Here is a 20,532-nt window from a genome sequence, read left to right on the forward strand (position 1 = left end):
CAACTTGAAGCCTGGCAGACTTCAACTCCCAGAATTCACCATCCAGCTGGAAGTTGAAGTCCTCCAGGCTTAAAGTTGCCCAGATTGGAGACCCCTGCTTTAAAGAATACTTGAGGTTTGCAGGCGTGGGTTTGACTCCCAACTCTGCCTCTCAGTAGTCTTCTTGCAGCTACCAGAAATGGAAGTTTTCTTTTGTTGCCTGATTAAGGAGAGGATGAGGCTGTTTTTAACCTTCCTTCCCAGTTGGTACCAAAACTCTGGATCCCAGGAGGGAAAAATTGCTTGCTCACTCCAGGTGGTGAATTCACTCTTCCATGTACTTCCCTTCTTTTAAGAGACAAAATGTTTTCCTCCTGCAGAGCACTGTTACAGAACAGTGAGATATCCCAAAGGAGGGATATGGGAATGCCAAACCATATACAGGTAGTCTTTGAATTACAAATTGGGGCCAGAATTTCCACTGCTAAGCAAACAATCTGTTAAGTGAGTTGTGCTTTTTTTTTTGGCCAGTTATTAAATCACTGCAGTTTTTAAGTGAATCAAACGTCATTAAGTGAATCCAGCTTCCCCCGTTAACTTTGCTTGTTGGAAGCCAGTTGGGATGATCACAAATGGCAAACACATGACCTCTGGAGACTGCGACCATTGTAAATACATGCCAGTTGACAAATGCCTGACTTTTGATCACACGATTGTGGGGAATGCAGTGACGGTCGTAGGTTTGAGGGCTGGTCATAAGTCACTTTTTTTCCAATAGCAGTTATGCTGCTGTAACTTTGAACAGTCGTTAAAGAAAAGGTTGTAAGCCGAGGACTACCTGAATGTGAGGTATGTATACTAAGGGCAACAAGAAGATTGATAAAAATGATATACTGTATTTTTTGGAGTATAAGACGCACCAGAGTATAAGACGCACCAAGGTTTTTAAGAGGCAAATTTTTTTTAAAAAATAATCACTCGGCAAACCTCCCCAAAACTGCCCATTTTTCGCAAAAATGAGCCCGTTTTTTAAATTAAAAAAAAAGCGGATGAATAGCCCTTAGGAGGCTTGAGAGTGTTCTTGGGGAGGTGAGCACAAAACGGCCCATTTTTCGCAAAAATGGGCCCATTTTTTGTCAAAAAAGGGCATTAGGAAGCTTATAGAGTGCTCCTGGGGGCTGGGGGGAGGGGGAGGAATTGAGCAAAACCAGACCTTTTGCTCATTTCTGCCCTCCTCATCCCCCAGGACCTCTCTGAAAGCCTCTCACAAGCTATGCACGGCCATTTTGGTGAAGGGGGTGGAGTTTCAGGAGGCAAAAAATGCTGTATTCAGTGTATAAGATGCACCCAGATTTTCAGCCTCTTTTTTGAGGGAAAAGGTTGCGTCTTATACTCCAAAAGATACGGTACATGGGATGCAGAGTGGAAGCCTGAAAAGCAGGGGTGAAATCCTCCCGGTTCAGCCCGGTTCGACCGAACCGTTAGGGACGATTGTCATTGGTTCTGTGAACCGCTAATAATAATAAAAAAGCTTCTGAGGATCACGTGGCTCAGCTGTGTGAGCTGCGCGATCATCGGAAGCTTCCCCCTCCCCCGCTTTTTAAAGCATTTTTTTCCTAGTTCCCCTGAACTAGCAGGAAAAAAAATGCTTTAAAAAGTGAAAAAAAGTTGACCATGCCCACCAAGTCACATGACACCCCCACCAGACCACGCCCACAGAACCGGGGTGGGGGGGTGGGATTTAGATTTCACCACTGCTGAAAAGCTATGTATAGCATGTTGGAAGCAGGGAAATTCATTATTTTTGCACATATAAACTTGGGAGTAAGGATGATAAAAAAAACAGATAAAAACAATTATGCAACATTAATTCCCCAAATATCTAGGTATGATATGTGACTGTGACCAATAAGTTAAATGACTTTTAGAAAGAGTTCAAAAAAATAATCAAAAGTGAGGAAGGGTCCATGAGGGAACAACCCCTCCCCGCCCCCAATGCTTTCCAGAGAAATGAGGCTACAATTCACAACCCTAGTGACTTGTGGCCCCGCGGCCTTAACATATCAGGTTGGAGGAAGCCGCATAGGGAGCATGATCTCATTATGCTTCTGAACATGTTCTTAACTGGGCACAGGGACACAGCATGCCAAGATTGACAAGGGTAGGCCATTTTCAGCCCTAAAGAGACTACCTACCTGTGCAAAAGGAGTAACAATCATATCTTCTCCATGCCTGCAAGGAGAGAAGAGAAGTAATGTTAATGGCTACAAAGTCGAAAGAGTGGGTTTAATTTCTGAACCCAGCACGAAGTGCCAGACCGAGAGCCCTATCCAGGTAACATCCCTGTCCTCAGCTAACCCAGAGTAACTGATGGCCTTGGAACTTTCTTTCCACACTATGGCAGACCTTTCAACATATCCCGGGTGAAATCGGAATCCTGGATCAGAACCCGCCCTGTACCCATTTCATAAGACCCTGTCCCTGTGCCTTGCATGAAATTCACTGAACTTGACATGGGATTGTTCTCAAATGTAAAAGAATGAGAAGCTGAAGAGGATTATTCTAGTTGCAAATGCCAGAATAGAATTCTTCTGCGATCGAGAACGCAGAAGAGGTAAGGAGAGGAGAGTGGAAGGGAGAAAAAGAGAAGGAGAGAGGGTAGGAAGGGGAAGAGGAAGAGTAGGAGCAGGGGAGAGGTAAGGGAAGAAGGAAGGGGAAGGAGAGGAGGAAGGAACAAAGTAGAGAAGGGAGGGAGGGAGAAAAGAAATGGAAAATAAGGTGGTGTTACAACGGGCGGAAGGAATGGTAAATAAAGCAACCCAAATTGTATATTATAACTTATTAAATGGAATAACAAATGTATAAGAATGACAAGTGTAAAGAAGAATAACAATTATGTGAATTGTTATTTAACAATAATGTTGTTATATATCTATATCTGTGTGTGTGTGTGTGTGTGTGTGTGTGTGTGTGTGTGTGTGTGTAGTATTTGTGCTGATAAATAAATAAAGGGAGACTAGTATAGATCTAAGGGTATGGCTAGCTAATGAGAGCTAAATAGCTTGAAATAGATCTATACTAGTCTCCCTTTATTTATTTATCAGCACAAATACTACACAAATGTAACAAAGGCAACAGTAAAATATTGGGCTTTCTGTCTGGATGGTCTCTTATGACGAGCCGATGGACAGAGAATGGAAGCAGTTAGATTCCTCCCATAATTGGGGCATACCAGGGGTTGTGACTTTAAATATATATATATATATATATATATATATATATATATATATGTATGTATGTATGTATGTATGTATGTATGTATGTATGTGCGTATAATATTATATTATTATATTATATTATTATATTAACAATTATGTGAACTTACAGTGGTATGTTAAGAGAATAAAAAATAAGAAACTTTTATATATAAAAAAAGAATTCTTCTGCGATCTTTCTTTAATCCCAGCTAAACTGGTCACTAGACTGCAAACATCCCAGGACGCAGCGTGGTCCCTGGGAGACCAGTGTGGCTCTGGTTTTACAGCCAGAAGAGGAGCATCGAGAAATTCCACATAACAAAGGATGTCAAAGATGGAAAAGAAAGAAATGGGCATTTGGGTGATGGGATGAGCCTCGCTTTCTGCTAGCAAAAGACAGAAAAATGTACAGGGGTTACCAGTGTCCTCTGTGCTTACATGTCACTGCTGATGGAGGAATTGCGGGACATGGCTTTCGGGGAGAAGTCATAGTCACTGTCCGATCGGTAGAGGAAGGACTCCCGACGTTGGCTGTGGGGCGTTGTGCCTTGTAAAACAAGTCCCAGGCCCAGATTGGCCTGGGAACCAAGGGGACTTCGTCCTGGAGAAAAGCCATTCTCGACATCAAAGCTGTAGAAAGACAAAAAGAGAACGCCAAAAGGTAAAAAAACAATTGCTCCAGTTGCTTTGCTCAGTCTTTTCCTGTTGAAAGGAACATTTTATTTTTAAAGAAGATGCCAATTGTGGCTCATAATATAGACCATGACGGCGAACCTTTTTTTGCCTTCGGTGCCAAAAGCATGCGTGTGCACGCTATCGCATGCGCTCACGTGCCCACCCCCATAATTGAATGCCCCGCAGCGCCATGCCTCCTGCGCATGCACGCATGACACACACATCCCGTTGCCACGTGCATGCGCACACGGTTTTCTTGGAGCCTGGGGAGGGTGAAAAGCCCCCCCCCCCGCTGCCCGGAGGCCCTCTGGAGGCTGGAAACAGCCCATTTTCCAACTTCCAGTGGGCCCAGTAGGTCCGTTTTTCGCCCTCCCCAGGCTTTCTAGGAGCCTGGGGTGGGTGAAAAACGGCCCAACACGCAAACCGGAAGTTTGGGAATGGACTTCCGGGTTGCCCATTGGGCCATCAGGGAAGCCTCCGGAGGGCGAAAAATGGCCAAAAATCAAGGCTGAAAATCAGCTGGCCAGCATGTTGGAGCTGATACGGCAACGCCGCCCGTGCCCTCAGAAATGGCTCTGCATGCCACTTATGGCATGCGTGCCATAGGTTCACCATCACGGATATAGACTAAGCCTCCAATGAAATTACAGGTAGCCCTCAATTTAACAACTGCTCGCTTCATAACTATTCAAAGTTACAACAGACCTCCTTTGATTTGAAGTTCCAAAGGCCAACACCCCCCCCAAAGGTCATCTGATCACAGATTGGGCATTTATGCCCAAATTTATGCCCAAATGCCATGCATTTATGGCCGTTTGCAGCATCCCATAGTCATGTGACCCCAATTTTTTTGTCAGAAACTCCAGTTTCCATCAAAAACTATGGATTGCAGATCCTGGATTCTCTTAACAGACACAGACTTTCCTCAGTAACTGTGGTGTTCACTTTACATCTACTGCATTCGCTTAATGACTGCCTCAAAAAAGATTTTAAAATCAGGGGCGGTCATGTGTGGGAATCTAATTAACAACTGGCATTTATGACCATAACTTGGGCCTCAATTACTGTTGTAAATTAAGGACTATCTATAAAATTTTACAGGACTAATCTGAAAAAGGAGTACTAGCTGCCTAATAGTGACTGAATAGTAGTCACTCAATAGTGAGGGTGGTGGCTGCATATAAATTTAATAAATAAATAAAGCTTCCATAACTGCAAACATGCATACATATGAATGTACCTCACTGCTGAACAGTAAAAAAGTTTAAGAATTGGGTACATTTTAATTCCTGGAAGGAGAATAGAGGCTGATGAGCTTTACCTATAGTCATTGACAGGAGGACCATGGGATGATGGTTCTTAGTGTACCACTTTAGCAAATATTTGGTACCTATAAGATTTGGAGAGGGACATTTGTTGCCTTAAAATTTTCATGGAGAAAACCAAGTCTACTATAGCAGTGTTTCTCAACCTTGGCGACTTTAAGTCCTGTGTTGGCTGGGGGATTCTGAGAGTTGAAGTCCACAGGACTTAAAGTCGCCAAGGTTGAGAAACACTGTACTATAGAGCGGTTTCAATTCGTTCATTCAGTTTGTATAACCACCACTTGATGTTTGACTCTATGCAACAGAAAGCAAGAGAGAAACAATAAAACACAAACAAAACTGAAATACATACAGTAATTCCTGAGGAAGCCCCCAAATCCACAGCAATAAACCACTAAAACCTATTATAGGTAGTCCTTGATTTATGACCTTAGCAACCATTTGAAGTTCTGATGGACCTCCTGGGAGGTACTTACAATCCAGTTCTGTCCCCTGTCATCGTCGTCCTCCCTGATCACATGACTGTACATCAGGCACTTGGCAACCTTTTTGGAGATTTGTTGTGTCCCATTGTCATAGGACCATCCTTTATGATGTTTTTGCTGAAAACCGGCAGTTGCTTCCAATTTTCAGCAAAAAAAAAAAAAATCCCCATAGCAAATCATTGGTTCACTTAATGACCACTGCATTCAGTTTATAATTGTTGCATTTACTTTAGGACTACCAATTTCTATGGAGCTTCTCAGTCATCCAGGTCATGGTTTGATATAGATGGCCTCTTTCACCCCTCTTTCAAACCAGCTTCTTCTCCGTCCAAAATATCAACCAACAAATGCTCTTACACACCGGCAGAAAAAAATCAGAACGCAAAATACAAGCTGGGTAGATATGACCTTGTAAATGACCCCCCACACAGTCAAGGATCTTGGAGTACTCATCTCAAATGACCCAAGTGCCAGAGCTCACGGCAACAGCATTGCCAAAAAGGCATTAAGAGTTGTTAACTTAATATTGTGTAGCTTCTTCTCCGGTAATATTGAACTGCAAACTAGGGCATACAAAACTATGAATACAGCTCATCTGTCTGGAACCCGCACTGCATGTCAGACATAAATACAATTGAACTAGTCCAGAGATATTTCACAAGAAGAGTCCTCCACTCCTCTGCTCGCAAGAGAATACCTTATGCCACCAGACTTGAAATTTTGGGATTAGACAACTTAGAACTTTGCCGTCTTCGATCCGACCTAAGCTTAGTACATAAAATTATCTGCTACAGTGTCCTACCTGTCAATGAATACTTCAGCTTCAACCACAACAACACACAAGCTCACAATAGATACAAATTTATGGTAAACTGCTCCAAACTTGATTGCAGAAAATACAACTTCAGTAACAGAGTTGTCAATGCCTGGAATGCTCTACCTGACACTGTGGTTTCTTCCCCAAACCCCCAAAACTTTAACCTTATATTGTCTACTGTTGACCTCACCATTCCTAAGAGGTCTTTAAGGAGCATGCATAAGTGCACCAGCATGCCTACAGTCCCTGTCCTAATATTCCCTTGTATTGGTATTCATTTCATGTATTCATAATCATGTCTATACTTAACATCTGTTATACTTGACAATATATATAGCTTCCTCCCATAATTGGGGCTTACCAGGGGTTGTGACACTAAATATATACCTTCTTCACTGGCTTCAGCTGATAAGGAGGAGACCTGTGGCATAATGGCTAAGACGTTTGCCTAAGATGCAATACAGCACAGGTTCGATTCCCAGTAAGGGTATGGCTAGCTGATGAGAGCTAAATAGCTTGAAATAGATCTATACTAGTCTCCCTTTATTTATTTATCAGCACAAATAACACACACACACACACACACACAATAAATTAAAAATGGACTTTGTTGTCTTCAAAAGCGTGGCCTGTGTCTTTTAAATGCAGATGGACTGCTGAATCTAGTCCCAATGTGTTTATGACTACCACACTCACTTAATGACCACTGCAAAAAGGTTGTAAAATCTGGTCTGGTCACATGAAGACCCATTTTCCAATCATCATGATTTATGATTGTCATAGGCAGGCTCCATTATGGGCATAACTCAAGGACTATCTGTACTTAGTTTTATTCGGGTGAAGTACCACACAAAGTATTATTTTAGAGGCCAGCAGGATTACAGCACTCAGGAACCTGTGGCCAAAGGCAACCCAAGTACTAAACCAACTGCTGCTTTGCCAAGTTTTAAAAATTCTTTGCTCTTCCACTCCACCAACTTAACCTACCAATCAGATTCACATTTACTGCTAACCCATAATGCGTCTTGCTTGCTTTCAATAGCAATAGCAATAGCTCTTAGACTTATATACCACTTTATAGTGCTTTACAGCTCTCTCTAAGCATTTTACAGAGTCAGCAATCTCATTTTACTGACCTTGGAAGGATGGAAGGCTGAATCAACCTTGAGCCTGGTAAGATTTGAACTGCCAAATTGCAGGCAGCAGAAGTAGCCTGCAGTACTGCACTCCAACCACTGTGTCACTGTGGCTCATATGTATCTGATTGTATGGACTAAACCAGGAGCCGGCAACCTTAAACACTCAAAGAGCTACAAAGGTCCTAAATGGAAGCCCTCTGTTCAATTCTGGAGCCGACCGGATGTCCTGTTTCCCCACCATAGAGTCTCCTCCTAGCACGGCATCCTTTTTTCTCTGCCAACTGGAAGTCCTGTTCTCCCACCATAGAGTCTCCTCCTAGCGCTGCATCCCTTTTCCTCTACCTGTCCTAACTGAAAGCCCTATCATTTGTGTAGCTGACTGGTGACAGGGAGCCGCAGCAGAGGGATGAAAGAGCCACATGCGGCTCCAGAGCTGCAGGTTGCTAAACTGTTTGTGGCTTGTAAACTATAGATGATAGTTGAACTTTTTCAGTGAACCTACCTATTTGGCGTAGTCAACAAATCATAAACACACCTGTTGCAATACCCCCTGGCTTTCATAAGAACAATAACCTATTAACTAGAAGGAAATAGTCATTCCCCTGTCAAACAGGGTCTTCCAGAATGAGACAAGGCTGGAGGTTAGATATGCAAGGAGATTTCCCTTTCTGCCATATAGAAAAACTATCACATTTTGTAACAAGAAGCTCGGTAAGTAGGCTAGGAAAAGAAGAAATGTAGCATCTTCCTGAGCAACTGTTAATAGGAAGACCCACAAAAATCTAGAAAAGGTCCAGGCAGTGGGCTCTAGGCTCAAGCATTCTTAGATGATCCTAAGAAATAGATAACAAGTCTAGTTGAAATTGCACGTTAAGTTTAATTTTTGTTATCGTGTTTACCAGTATTAAGGTCTAATGTTTTGTCTCTTGTATTGTTCTTTGTGTAAAACCAGTAATTTGGGTGTTTTATGCAATTTGCAATTTCTTTATAGTGGAGCTACCTCTAAATTAGGAGCAGATCAATGTTATGTTCTGCCTAAAGCCTTATATTTTCCTTCTTAGTTTTCTTTTAGAGGGCTTATTCTTTACAGTTGCTGAGGTGTGAACAGCTCTATATTTTTATCTCTTTTGTTACCGAATATTTTTGCATACATCTAAAGCTAAAAAGGGATTTTTACATTTGCTTTTCTTTTTAATAAAATTTTATTTTATTTCTCTCTCGTGAGATTGGTCTGCCTTCTGAAGGAGAGACAGGAAAAAAAAGATTAATTCTTCTAGCCACAACACTAGAAGACCAGAATGTGGTGCTATTGACTTTATTTTATTTACCGTAGTTTTCCTTGTTATTTGCCAATAAAGCAACAAAGCCATCTTTCTCTCGCACACTCCAACATTAGGGGGAGCTGCACTGGAAGATACTAAAGGCAATGATAGCGCCGTCACCAAAGCAAGAGGCAGAAATAGGGTGTATCGATGTAGAAGGCTTCTGGGATAGTAGCTTTGAGACCACTAATTCACTCTTTGTTACTTTGCCATAACATGGTGGTATGAGATGCATGGAGAGATGTACTTTAATTTTTGTAATATGTGTTTTCTTTTATGTTGTACGCCGCCCTGAATCCTTGGGAGAAGGGCGGCATATTAATCCAATAAACCTAACCTAACCTAAACCTACTAAAAATTAAACTTTTACTCATAAACAACTTTCCCCCCTTCTTTTCCCCTCCTCACTTCTTTCTCTACGCTTTTTAAATTGGGAAATGTTCGGATTTGCAGGCACATACAGTTATTTGTTAGTTTTAGTTTCTGAGTTTGATAGATAAGCTAAGTTCATGTTAAGGGGCACAGCTTTCCTCTATGCTAATGTTAAGTTGGAAGACTGATCAATGTATCAGATTCTGAGATTGTTCTTTTTTTCTTTTTTTTTAATATACTTTTTTATTTTCCATTTTCATAACATATAATCACATGTATACTATTACATAGCCAATATCCTATTGTATTAAGTAGTAATTACATCAGTTACTCTTGCCAACAACGCCCAGAAAGATAAAAACCTATTATTAGCTCTTCTGCTCTCCATACACCTCTTTCTTCTACTACCTCCTTTCTTCCCTCCATCATCCTTTTCTACTCTACTTCCCCTTCCTTTCTCCTTCTCCTCTCTCTGTATTCCACTCCTCCTTATGCTCCTCATCTTCCCCCCTTACCCTCTCTCCTATCCCTCTCTTCCTATCTTTCTTCTTTCCTCTGTTTCCCACTCTTCCTCTCAGATTCTGAGATTGTTGAAGCAGAGACTGGTCTTTCCATGAGGAATCATTGAATCATCTGAAATGAAGAAGATTGCAAACCAGCTACCTGGAGAGATTTAAAAAGAATGGAGCTGGAATTCCAGGGGGAGTAGGATTCCAAAAATTGGGGCTGATGAGAGACTACAAGGAGCGTGCCCATTACTTAAAGTTGGAGGAGTTGAAGAAGGATGAAGGAAGATCTATTATGGAAATGAGGAATTATAGTAAGAACTGTGAAGCAATGGAACAATTTGCCTCTGGGTATTGTGGGTACCAAACCGCTGGAGGTTTCCAATAAAAGATTGGACAACCATTTGTCTGAGATGGTTTGAGGACTCCACCTTGGGCACAAGGTTGGAATAGAAGGGACTTCAAAGTCTATTTGAGACTTTGAGACCCTCTATTTAAGAGCCAAGGTGGCGCAGTGGTTAAATGCAGCACTGCAGGCTACTGCTAGATCAGCAGTTCAGCGGTTCAAATCTCACCGGCTCAGGGTTGACTCAGCCTTCCATCCTTCCGAGGTGGGTAAAATGAGGACCCAGATTGTTGGGGGCAATATGCTGATTCTCTGTAAACCGCTTAGAGAGGGCTGAAAGCCCTATGAAGCGGTATATAAGTCTACTGCTATTGCTATTTCTAGCCACCTGTCACAATCAACCCAATGCTGACAGCATTGCCAAATGAAAGATACAGAGGTCCAGAATACAGGCAGGGTGAGGTTCCTGACCACTTTCTGGACATCTCTGAAAACAGTTGCCAGAAATAAAAGATGGATGAAAAGTCATTTTATGCATCTCCCCCTTACATTTGGTCTAGTCATGGTTAAAACACCAGGCTAGAAAGCAGAAGTTTGCAAGTTCTATTCCTGCCTTAGCTGCAAAACCCAGTGAGATGACTTCGGACCACTCATTCTCTCAGTCCAAGCCACCTGGCAGGATTATTGAAATGAGAAAAATAGGAGGAAGAAGGAGTATTAGGTATATATGCTGCCTCGAGTTGTTTATAAAAATAATAAAGGTGGAATAAAAGAATAAAATGAAAATATCACAGAAAGTGCCAACACTTGGTTGATCTTGGCTAATCGTCAAAAAACAAAGTAAGATGGACAGGTGGTATTTTGGAGGAAGACCAGCAAGAAATCCCACGGTATAAGCTAGACTGGAACTTTAGAAAAAAAAATCTTAGAAAAAGGCAGTGGTCTGATTGTCAAGATACTCCAGGGAAATTTTACCTTCTAGTTCTCCCCCCCGCCCCAAGTAATTATCAGAATTGAGGTGGTCCTCTTACATTCCCTACTAAGAACTAAGCAAGTGGTTAAAAAAGAAAATACGGTGCAAATGATGGCATATTCAACACAAGCATGTTGAAAAGCATAAACAACCTTAAAGGATTAGCCTGAAGGTTACCTCTTTTGTATGAGTGGATGGGGAGAGATAGGAGCTTTGTTTGCTTGATGAATTCGACTCTTTTTGTAAGGTTGGGATGCATTTTGTTTTATTAAGAAAATCTGTGGGGCCACCCAACTCATTCATGGTGACTCCTATAAACTTGGGAGTTCTCTTGCTTTTCTTTCTTGCTATTCTCCTCCTCCACTCATCTCCTCCCCCTTAAGCTCTCTCTTCTAGGAGAGAAAGGGAGGTATATGGGATTATACTTAGATACTTTTGTGAGCAAGAGCAGCTTGTTTGTGAAAAACAAGAAGCAATGGATGGAAACTAACCAAGGAGAGAATCAACCTAGAACGAAGAAGAAATTTTCCCGACAGTTCAACAACTAGAACAACAATTAATCGGTGGAAAGGCTTGCCACCTGTAGGAAGTTATCACCTAGCCCTCTCCCAGAAAAATGAAATATTCTAGGAAATATTGAAATCCAGAATATTTCTCTGGATGTGAAAAGAAAGAAACATGTTTTAAAAGACAGAATAGCTTCCTGTAGCTTCCTGCCCATCCCCACTTTGTCAATGGGCCATTAAAAAGGCCAAGCTAGTCCCTTTACATAATAAAGACTTCTCCACTTCAACTCCAGGGGGGATGGGATTAAGGAACTTTACCCAACTCACCACATGGCATCTGAGAACTCAACCAAACCTGGATTCAAAACACAGCCTAGAGAGATGCCCCTGCATGGCCCCATGGGAGTTTGACAACCAATCAGAATACATTTCTTACACAGGAACAGGAAACAGAGAGGTGGGACTGAACAGGTTATAAAAAGCCTAGCAAGCTCCTCCCTCAACCCTTCTCTTCTTCTCCACCAGCATTGAAGCATGTGATCACCTTTTCTGTTCAGGGCTCAAGCCATGTGGCCCTGTCCACCAATAAACCATCTTTCCAAGCAGCCTCCATGTCTCCAGTGTCTTTTTCCCCACTTGGAGCCGAACCCAGGAGGACATTTCTTTCATTACACCAGAATGTCTTTGGAGATTCTCAGTCATCCGGGTCATGATTATCCCAAAGGTGCATTTTCAAGAGGCAACTAGACTTTCTGGTTTTTCTTTGAAGACGTTTCGCTTCTCATTCAAGAAGCTTCTTCGGCTTTTTGGATGAGAAGCGAAATGTCTTCAACAAAAAATCAGAAAAACCAGTTGCCTCTTGAAAAAGCGCCTTTGGGACTTGGCACCAGAAGTTCTGGGTGCTCCAACACCGGAGGCTTTAAAGAAGAGATTGGACAACCATTTATCTGAAATATTATAGGGTTTCCTGATTGAGCAAGAGGTTGGCCTAGAAGACCTCCAAGGTCCATTCAAATGCTGTTATTCTGAAAGGTTTGCTATATTGTAGTGGTTTGACAGATTGTAGTGGAGTGTAGTCCGGAGTCTCAGGAAGGAGGGGCTGCTTCCCAGAAGGCAAAGGGGCAGTGGAGCTTTCATGTCTGGTTGGCAAGAAGAGGGATGACCCTTCCTAGCAGTTCACAGGGTATATCTATTGTTATGCAGATCATAGTTTTAGTCTGACAAGGTCCTGTCTGTAGGTGAACAGCAATAAGTGACTGTATTTTTCGGACCATAAGACGCACTGGTGTATAAGATGCACTGAGATTTCAAAGAGGAAAGTACGAAAAAAAGTTTTTGTCCTCCTTGGCCCCCAGAAGCACTCTGCAGGCGTCAGCAGGGCTGGGGGAAGGCAAAAATGCCCCCCATTTTTCACCACAACAGGGGCACCCCTTCCTCCAGTCCTTCTGAAGCCTGCAGAGTGCTTCTGGGGGGTGGAAGAAGGCAAAAACACCCCCATTTTGGTGGAAAATGGCCCATTTTTTGCCCATTTCACAAAAATTGGATGCAAGGGTGGGGCTTTGGGAGGCCAAAAATGGCTGTATTCGGTGTATAAGACGCACCAACATTTCCACGCTCTTTTAGGGGGAGGGAAAGGTGTGTCTTATACTCCAAAAATACAGTACTCAGAAGTAACTCCACATGTTGTTTTTTGTCTGTTCTGTCAGACATGATGGTAATCATCACTGTTATAAACGGGGCACCTTATTTTATAGGCAATTTTAACAATCAGCGGTTAGCAAATAAATGTCTTTGTCTTGGCCCTTCTTTGCAATATTGTTTCTGGCAGTATTGTACATTCATATGTAGGAGGAAATCTCCAAGATTGGTTTCAACTGGAGTTGAACCAAATGGTCCTGAGGATTGGATTAAATATTCTTTGTGGTCCCTTCCAGCTCCACGAATCTGATTCTTTGAGTTGACAATGGCGCAAGCTGGTAGGAGCACAAGCAAAGAGAACAAATCCAGACAGATCCATTACTAAAACATGGTGGAGATGTCATCTGGATCCAAGGTTGAGAAATGAGCAGGAAGAGCTCTTTACATGACATAAGCTTGGGTGAATGAAATTCAAGATTCAAACCAGAGGGCCAGGTGACTTTGTTCTGCAGTAGTTGATCTTCATTATTAGCATTCCTTGTATGTGAAATAAGAATAACCTATCAATCCCAGCCTTGTCCTAGATTCTTTGGAACTAGTTTCCAAGTGCAGATTAGAGTTTGTAAACAAAGACTTGTTTACAAGGGGTTGCCACACATAAGATGAGGGCATCCTATTCCCTAAAAGCACCGGAAGGCAAAACAAGAAGAAGTGGTTGGAAACTAATCAATGCTACAGGGCAGGAGTGGCAAAGTCAATTTCATTGAGGGCTGCATCAGGGTTTTGTTTGATCTTGGGGAGGCCAGGGTAAGTATGGCCATCTCCTGTTGGGGGCGCCTGTGGTGGCCTGAGAACTCTGCCAGTAAAAACGGGCTCCCAAGCTCCATTTTTGTCTGCGATGGCCTCCTGCTACCCTCTGTCAGCTAAAATAGGACAGCCCTTGAGGGCCGTCCATTTTTGCTGGCAGAGGCACCACAGGCTGGTCCTTCATTGTTTCCAAGGTGGCCATGCGGGCCAGATCTTTTTTAGGATTTTTTTTTAGGATTTTATTGAGGATTTATATGCCGCCCTTTTCCCTGAGGGGACTCAGGGCGGCTTACAACAATGAGGGGAAGGGAGTGCAAGACAAGACTTAAAAGAAAAAGAATCGTGAATAAAAGAAAATTATCCATAAAAACACAACATTCACTCAACATTCGGGCGGGGTGAGAGTAATCCTATCCCCAGGCCTGACGGGATAGCCAGATCTTGAGGGCTGTGCGGAAGGCCTGGACTGTGGTGAGGGTACGGATCTCCACGGGGAGGTTGTTCCATAATGTCGGAGCTGCAACTGAGAAGGCTCTCCTCCGCGTAGTCGCCAGTCGGCACTGACTGGCGGATGGAATTCGGAGGAGGCCTACTCTGTGCAATCTGATGGGACGCAGGGAGCTAATTGGCAGGAGGCGGTCTCTCAAATAGTCAGATCCACTACCATGGAGCGCTTTATAGGTGGTAAGTAAGACCTTGAAGTGCACCCGACGATCAACAGGTAGCCAGCGCAGCTCACGGAGGATTGGTGTTATATGGGCGAACCGTGGTGCGCCCATGATCACTCGCGCGGCCGCGTTCTGAACTAGCTGAAGTCGCCGGATGCTCTTCAAGGGCAGCCCCATGTAGAGCACATTGCAGTATTCCAGCCTAGAGATCACAAGGGCTCGAGTGACTGTTGTGAGAGCCTCCCGGTTCAGGTAGGGCCGCAACTGGCGCACCAGGCGAACCTGGGCAAATGCCCCCCTGGTCACAGCCGACAAGTGGTGGTCAAAACTCAGCTGTGGATCCAGGAGGACTCCCAAGTTGCGGACCCTGTCTGAGGGGTATAAATTTTGCCCCCCCAGCCTGATTGATGGAACGTTAGCCAAATTTTTGGGAGGAAAACACAACAGCCACTCGGTCTTTTCCGGGTTGAGCACCAGTTTGTTAGCTCTCATCCAGTCTTTCACAGCCTCAAGGCCCCGGTTCATCACGTCCACCGCTTCATTGAGTTGGCACGGGGCGGACAGATACAACTGCGTATCGTCCGCATATTGGTGGTACTTAATCCCGTGCCTCCGAATGATCTCGCCCAGCGGTTTCATGTATATGTTAAATAGCAGGGGGGACAGAACCGAGCCCTGCGGCACCCCATAGGTTAGGGGCCTCGGGGACGATCTCTCCCTCCCCACCAACACCGACTGCGACCTGTCCGAGAGGTAGGAGGAGAACCACTGTAAAACAGTGCCGCCCACCCCCACCTCCCGCAGTCGTCGCAGAAGGATACCATGGTCGATGGTATCGAAAGCCGCTGAGAGGTCGAGGAGAACCAGGATGGACGCGTGGCCTCCATCTCTGGCTCTCCAGAGATCATCGGTCAATGCGACCAAAGCGGTTTCAGTGCTGTAACCGGGCCTGAAGCCAGACTGGAAGGGGTCAAGATAGTTAGCTTCCTCCAAGGTACGCTGAAGCTGTAAGGCCACCACCTTCTCAACAACCTTCCCCAGAAAGGGGAGGTTGGAGACTGGACGATAGTTGTTAAGAACTGCTGGATCCAAGGACGGTTTCTTCAGGAGGGGCCTCACCACCGCCGCCTTGAGCGCGGTGGGGAGGTGTCCCTCCCGAAGAGAGGCGGTAACAACCGCCTGGATCCAGCCTCGTGTCACCTCTCTGCTGTTGGCAGTCAGCCAAGAGGGACACGGGTCCAGTATACAGGTGGAGGAACTCACAGCTCGCATAGCCTTGTCCACATCCCCAGAGGCAACATCCTGAAACTCAACCCAGAGATGGTCTACCAAGTTATTCCCCTGTGTCCCGGCTGGATCTGCGGGGGTGGAGTCCAGTTCCGATCGAAACCGAGCAACTTTGTCCGCCAAGAACTGACTGTATTCCTCAGCCTTACCCTGCAGGGGGTTCCCCGTCTCCCTCCTATTTAGGAGGGAGCGGGTTATCCTAAACAGGGCGGCTGGGCGAGACTCGGCGGACGCTACCAAGGAGGCAATGTGTGATCTTTTGGCGGTTCTCAATGCCCAAATATACTCCTTGGTGCAAGCTGTCAACAGTGCTCGGTTCGATACGGACCTGTCGGACCTCCACTGGTGCTCTAGGCGTCTCCTCCGGCGCTTTATCTCGTGGAGCTCCTCGGTGAACCAAGGGGGTCTCCGCGAGCCGCTGACCCGGAGGGGCCGTAGTGGCGCAATTCGGTCCAGAGACTCTGATGCCGCCGAGTGCCAGGCCGCAGCAATAGTCTCCGCCGAACTGTGGGCGAGAGCATCTGGAATGATCTAAGCACCTCACGGATTGGATCTGCCCCCCAAGCCTTTAGTTTGACACCCCTCCTATAGGGTGTCTTGCATGAGCAGGGGGTTGGACTAGAAGACCTCCAAGGTCCCTTCCAGCTGTTATTCTGTTATTTATTACCAGGTCTTGGTTGAAGCTGTGACATTATCACATAATTGGGTGTTTAATGAAAAGAAGGACTACGGGTGACATGGTAGCATTGTACCAATATTTACAATACAATACAATAGCAGAGTTGGAAGGGACCTTGGAGGTCTTCTAGTCCAACCCCCTGCCTAGGCAGGAAACCTTATACCATTTCAGACAAATGGCTATCCAACATCGTCTTAAAGACGTCCAGTGTTGGGGCATTCACAACTTCTGGAGGCAAGTTGTTCCACTGATTAATTGTTCTAACTGTCAGGAAATTTCTCCTCAGTTCTACGTTGCTTCTCTCCTTGGTTAGTTTCCTCCCATTGCTTCTTGTTCTACCCTCAGGTGCCTTGGAGAATAGTTTGACTCCCTCTTCTTTGTGGCAACCCCTGCGATATTGGATCACTGCTATCATGTCTCCCCTAGTCCTTCTTTTCATTAAACTAGACATATCCAGTTCCTGCAATCATGTGGCAATGAATTCTCTTCGTCATTTGGTGAAGGCTTTCACAAAACAACTCACAGCGCTAGCATTGCTGAGAAGGAAATGCTTCTTTCCCCCTACTTTTTATGTAACAGGCACATATTTCTCCCCTAATCTTTACACATATTTTAGCTTCCCCTCCAATCCTGCCCTTCCCCCCCCACAACAGATTTAAGCCTTTGATTCTGTCCAATGTAAGTGTCCCGACTGGCCAGGATTACTTATGCATTTTGGCTCTTGTCCTGTTTCCATGATGCCGTGAGAAAAAAGTGTGTGCCCCACCAGGGAGTAGGAAAAAGCAGGCAGTGGGGAGCGGCAGAATGCCAAGAACCACAGGTGTTATAGACATCATGAATCTGAGGAAACTTCTCACTGAGGACATTTGGAGGTCATCCCATCCAGCCCTGGAATGAATTCGCTCGCTTGAAACTCAGGCCGCCTAATGGCCCAAAGGATGGGACAGAGCTTAGCATTGCAATGCGGCCCACGGACTGAGCTGCAAATCAAGTTGTTTACACCTCACCTCTTGTCTGCAGCTCACTCCTGCCGTGAACTCAAGTCAGGTGAGCACAAGTCGGGCCAGGAGCTAATTCCTCAGCCTCACCTTTGCAATAAAAAAAACCCCAGCCTGTTTGCTTTATAGGGTTCTTGGAAGGATCACGAGGAGCGTACGTACAATGAGTTCCGGAAGACTCCAGAAAGTGTTTTGTGTATGCGGAATAACCTTAGACCAGGGGTGTCAAACTCGATTACACTGAGGGCTGCATCAGGGTTGTGTTTGACCTCAGGGGGCCAGGGTGGGTGTGGCTGGGGCAGACATGGCCAGATTGACACCATTCGTGTTGGGGGCCCCTGGGGTGGCCCGAGTGCTTCTGCTAGCCAAAATGGACTCTCAAGCGCCGTTTTCAGCTGCGATGGCCTCCTGCAACCCTCTGCTGTATGGGGCCCTCCCGAGCTCCATTTTCACCGGCGGAGGGTTGCAGGAGGCTGTCACAGCTAAAAACGGAGCCCAGGAGCCCATTTTGGCTGGCAGAGGCACTGCAGGCCAGGGTGGCCCTGTGGGCCAGTTTTAAGTACCCACAAGCCGGATTCAGCCCGTGAGCCTTGAGTTTGACACCCTGTCTTAGACCATTAAGGGAAGGAGGTCACTAAGATGCCAAAAGGTTAAAGCAGTAGCAATAGCAGTTAGACTTATACACCGCTTCATAGGGCTTTCAGCCCTCTCTAAGCGGTTTACAGAGTCAGCATATTGCCCCCAACAACAATCCGGGTCCTCATTTTACCCACCTCGGAAGGATGGAAGGCTGAGTCAACCCTGAGCCGCTGAGATTTGAACAGCCGAACTGCAGAACTGCAGTCAGCTGAAGTAGCCTGCAGTGCTGCATTTAACCTCTGCGCCACCTCAGCTCCCTAGGTCCAGAGAAGGTTCCTCAGCCATCTTCATAACATTCCTCAGGACCAATCCCTGACAGGACAGCATGAGAACCTAACAATTAGTAGCATTTATTAAAAAAAAAACATAAAAGCTGTGCTGAATCAGAATTAATATAATTTACCCATCTTTTCTTCCCTGGTTGGACCTATTCAAGCAAGACTAAGGTAAACAACCCTCTTGCTTGTTGTCCAGAAGCTGATACACAGAGGCAGGTTGCTTCTGAATAGGGAAGTTGCTAATCATTGCCGATCACTTTGAAGGCACTACTTTCAGTTATCAGTTGATCTGAATCTTTTCTAGAAACACAAGAATTTTCTGGATCAGGCTGAGGACTGTTTCATCCAGTGCTCTATTTATCCTGAAGATCAACCAAATAACTTCATGAAGTCAAGTTGGTGATGAAGGGAACAACTTCTCCAGGTAGTATCCCTCAACAACTGGTATTCAAAGACACACTGCTCTCAATACTGTATAGAGCAGTGTTTCTCAAACTTTGCTACTTTAAGATGTATGGACTTCAACTCCCAGAATTCCCCAGCCAGAATTCTGGGAGTTGACATCTATGCCTATGAAAGGGTTGCAAAGGTTAAGAAACACTATATATTATATTTCTATATTGGCATTATGGGCACTGGCACATACACATACACACATAGTTTTTCCGTGTGTAAAACAGGGGGGAAAACCCTTGCTTGCTGACATCTTTAGCAACAAGAAATCAAACTACTTTCCCATTTTTGTCATTTCAAAAAAGTTCTGTTGATTACAAATTTCATTCAGGAACTTGGTATTCCTCTTTAAGAGTCCTCCAAATGGATTGGACTGCATTTCCTAACTTCTCTAGCTATTAGCAGCATCTTTCTCCAAAGTTGCACCTTTCAAAAATATTGGATTACAACAACTGCCATCATCCATCCAACATCACAACTAAGGATCTTAAGTACTTCAGTCAGTCCCATATAGTTGCATGGTTTATGGCTAAGGAAAACTACCTTCTAACATAATTCAAGCCCAAGATTAAAAAGAGAATGAGAAATTCAGAAACAAGCAGAACTTAACAAAGTCACCCCTTTCTTACTCATCTTATCTTTTCACTTCCCCCCTTTTTTATTGGATTCTGCAGCTGCCCTGTATCCATCCTTAAAGCAACAAAGAGAATTGGCTGCCCTCTCCCAATGCTCCTTCACTTTTTAACATCTTCTATCTGCTGTTTTCTGAAGACTCTGTGCAACACAAGTGGCTAAAAGTAGTAGAATTGCAGAAAACATACTGTATTTTTCGGAGTATGACACACCTTTTTCCCTCAAAAAAGAGACTGAAAATCTGGGTGCGTCTTAAACACTGAATTCAGCATTTTTTTGCCTCCTGAAACTCCGCCCCCTTTGCAAAAATGGCAGTGCATAGCCTTTAGGAGGCTTATGGAGTGCTCCTGGGGGCTGGGGAGGGCAAAAATGAGTGAAAACATGTTGATTTTTGCCCCCCGTAACCCCCAGGAGCACTCCATAAGCCTCCTAAAGGCTATGCGTGCCCTTTTTTTTTTTTTTGGCAAAAAATGGGCCCATTTTCTCTCCCCCTGAGGCTACTCACTTCTCCTCTCCAGAAAGATTAGCCCACCCAAACCTCCTCATTAAGAGAGAATTGAATAGCTTATTAACTTTTTTCCATTTGGGTTCAGAAGAAGAGCTAAAAGCAACTGACCACACTGAGGTCTACTATTTAGATCGCCCCAAACACTCTGGCCAGTACATTAAAGGGAAGGTGCTATGTCCCATCTCCCAGATGGCTACTTGCCTAGATCCTCCATCTTTCTCACTGCTAGCAAGGTGGATCTG

At 44.5% G+C, this 20,532-nt stretch overlaps 1 protein-coding gene across 1 annotated transcript in view; it reads right to left on the reverse strand.

Annotated features, from left to right (window-relative positions):
- Window positions 1–20,532, reverse strand: part of PDE4C (phosphodiesterase 4C) — a 65,753-nt gene that overhangs the window by 33,247 nt on the left and 11,974 nt on the right. The window contains exons 2-3 of the mRNA XM_087702135.1: window positions 3,675–3,866; window positions 2,175–2,211 (exon numbers count right to left, since the gene is read on the reverse strand). Coding sequence (XP_087558261.1) covers window positions 2,175–2,211; window positions 3,675–3,866 — 229 coding nt within the window. The remainder of the gene's footprint in view (window positions 1–2,174; window positions 2,212–3,674; window positions 3,867–20,532) is intronic.

The sequence above is a fragment of the Thamnophis sirtalis genome, unplaced genomic scaffold (assembly GCF_051295495.1).
Source record: "Thamnophis sirtalis isolate CommonGarterSnake01/CBP01778 unplaced genomic scaffold, rThaSir2_p1.2 scaffold_1, whole genome shotgun sequence".
Classification (NCBI taxonomy): Eukaryota; Metazoa; Chordata; class Lepidosauria; order Squamata; family Natricidae; genus Thamnophis; species Thamnophis sirtalis.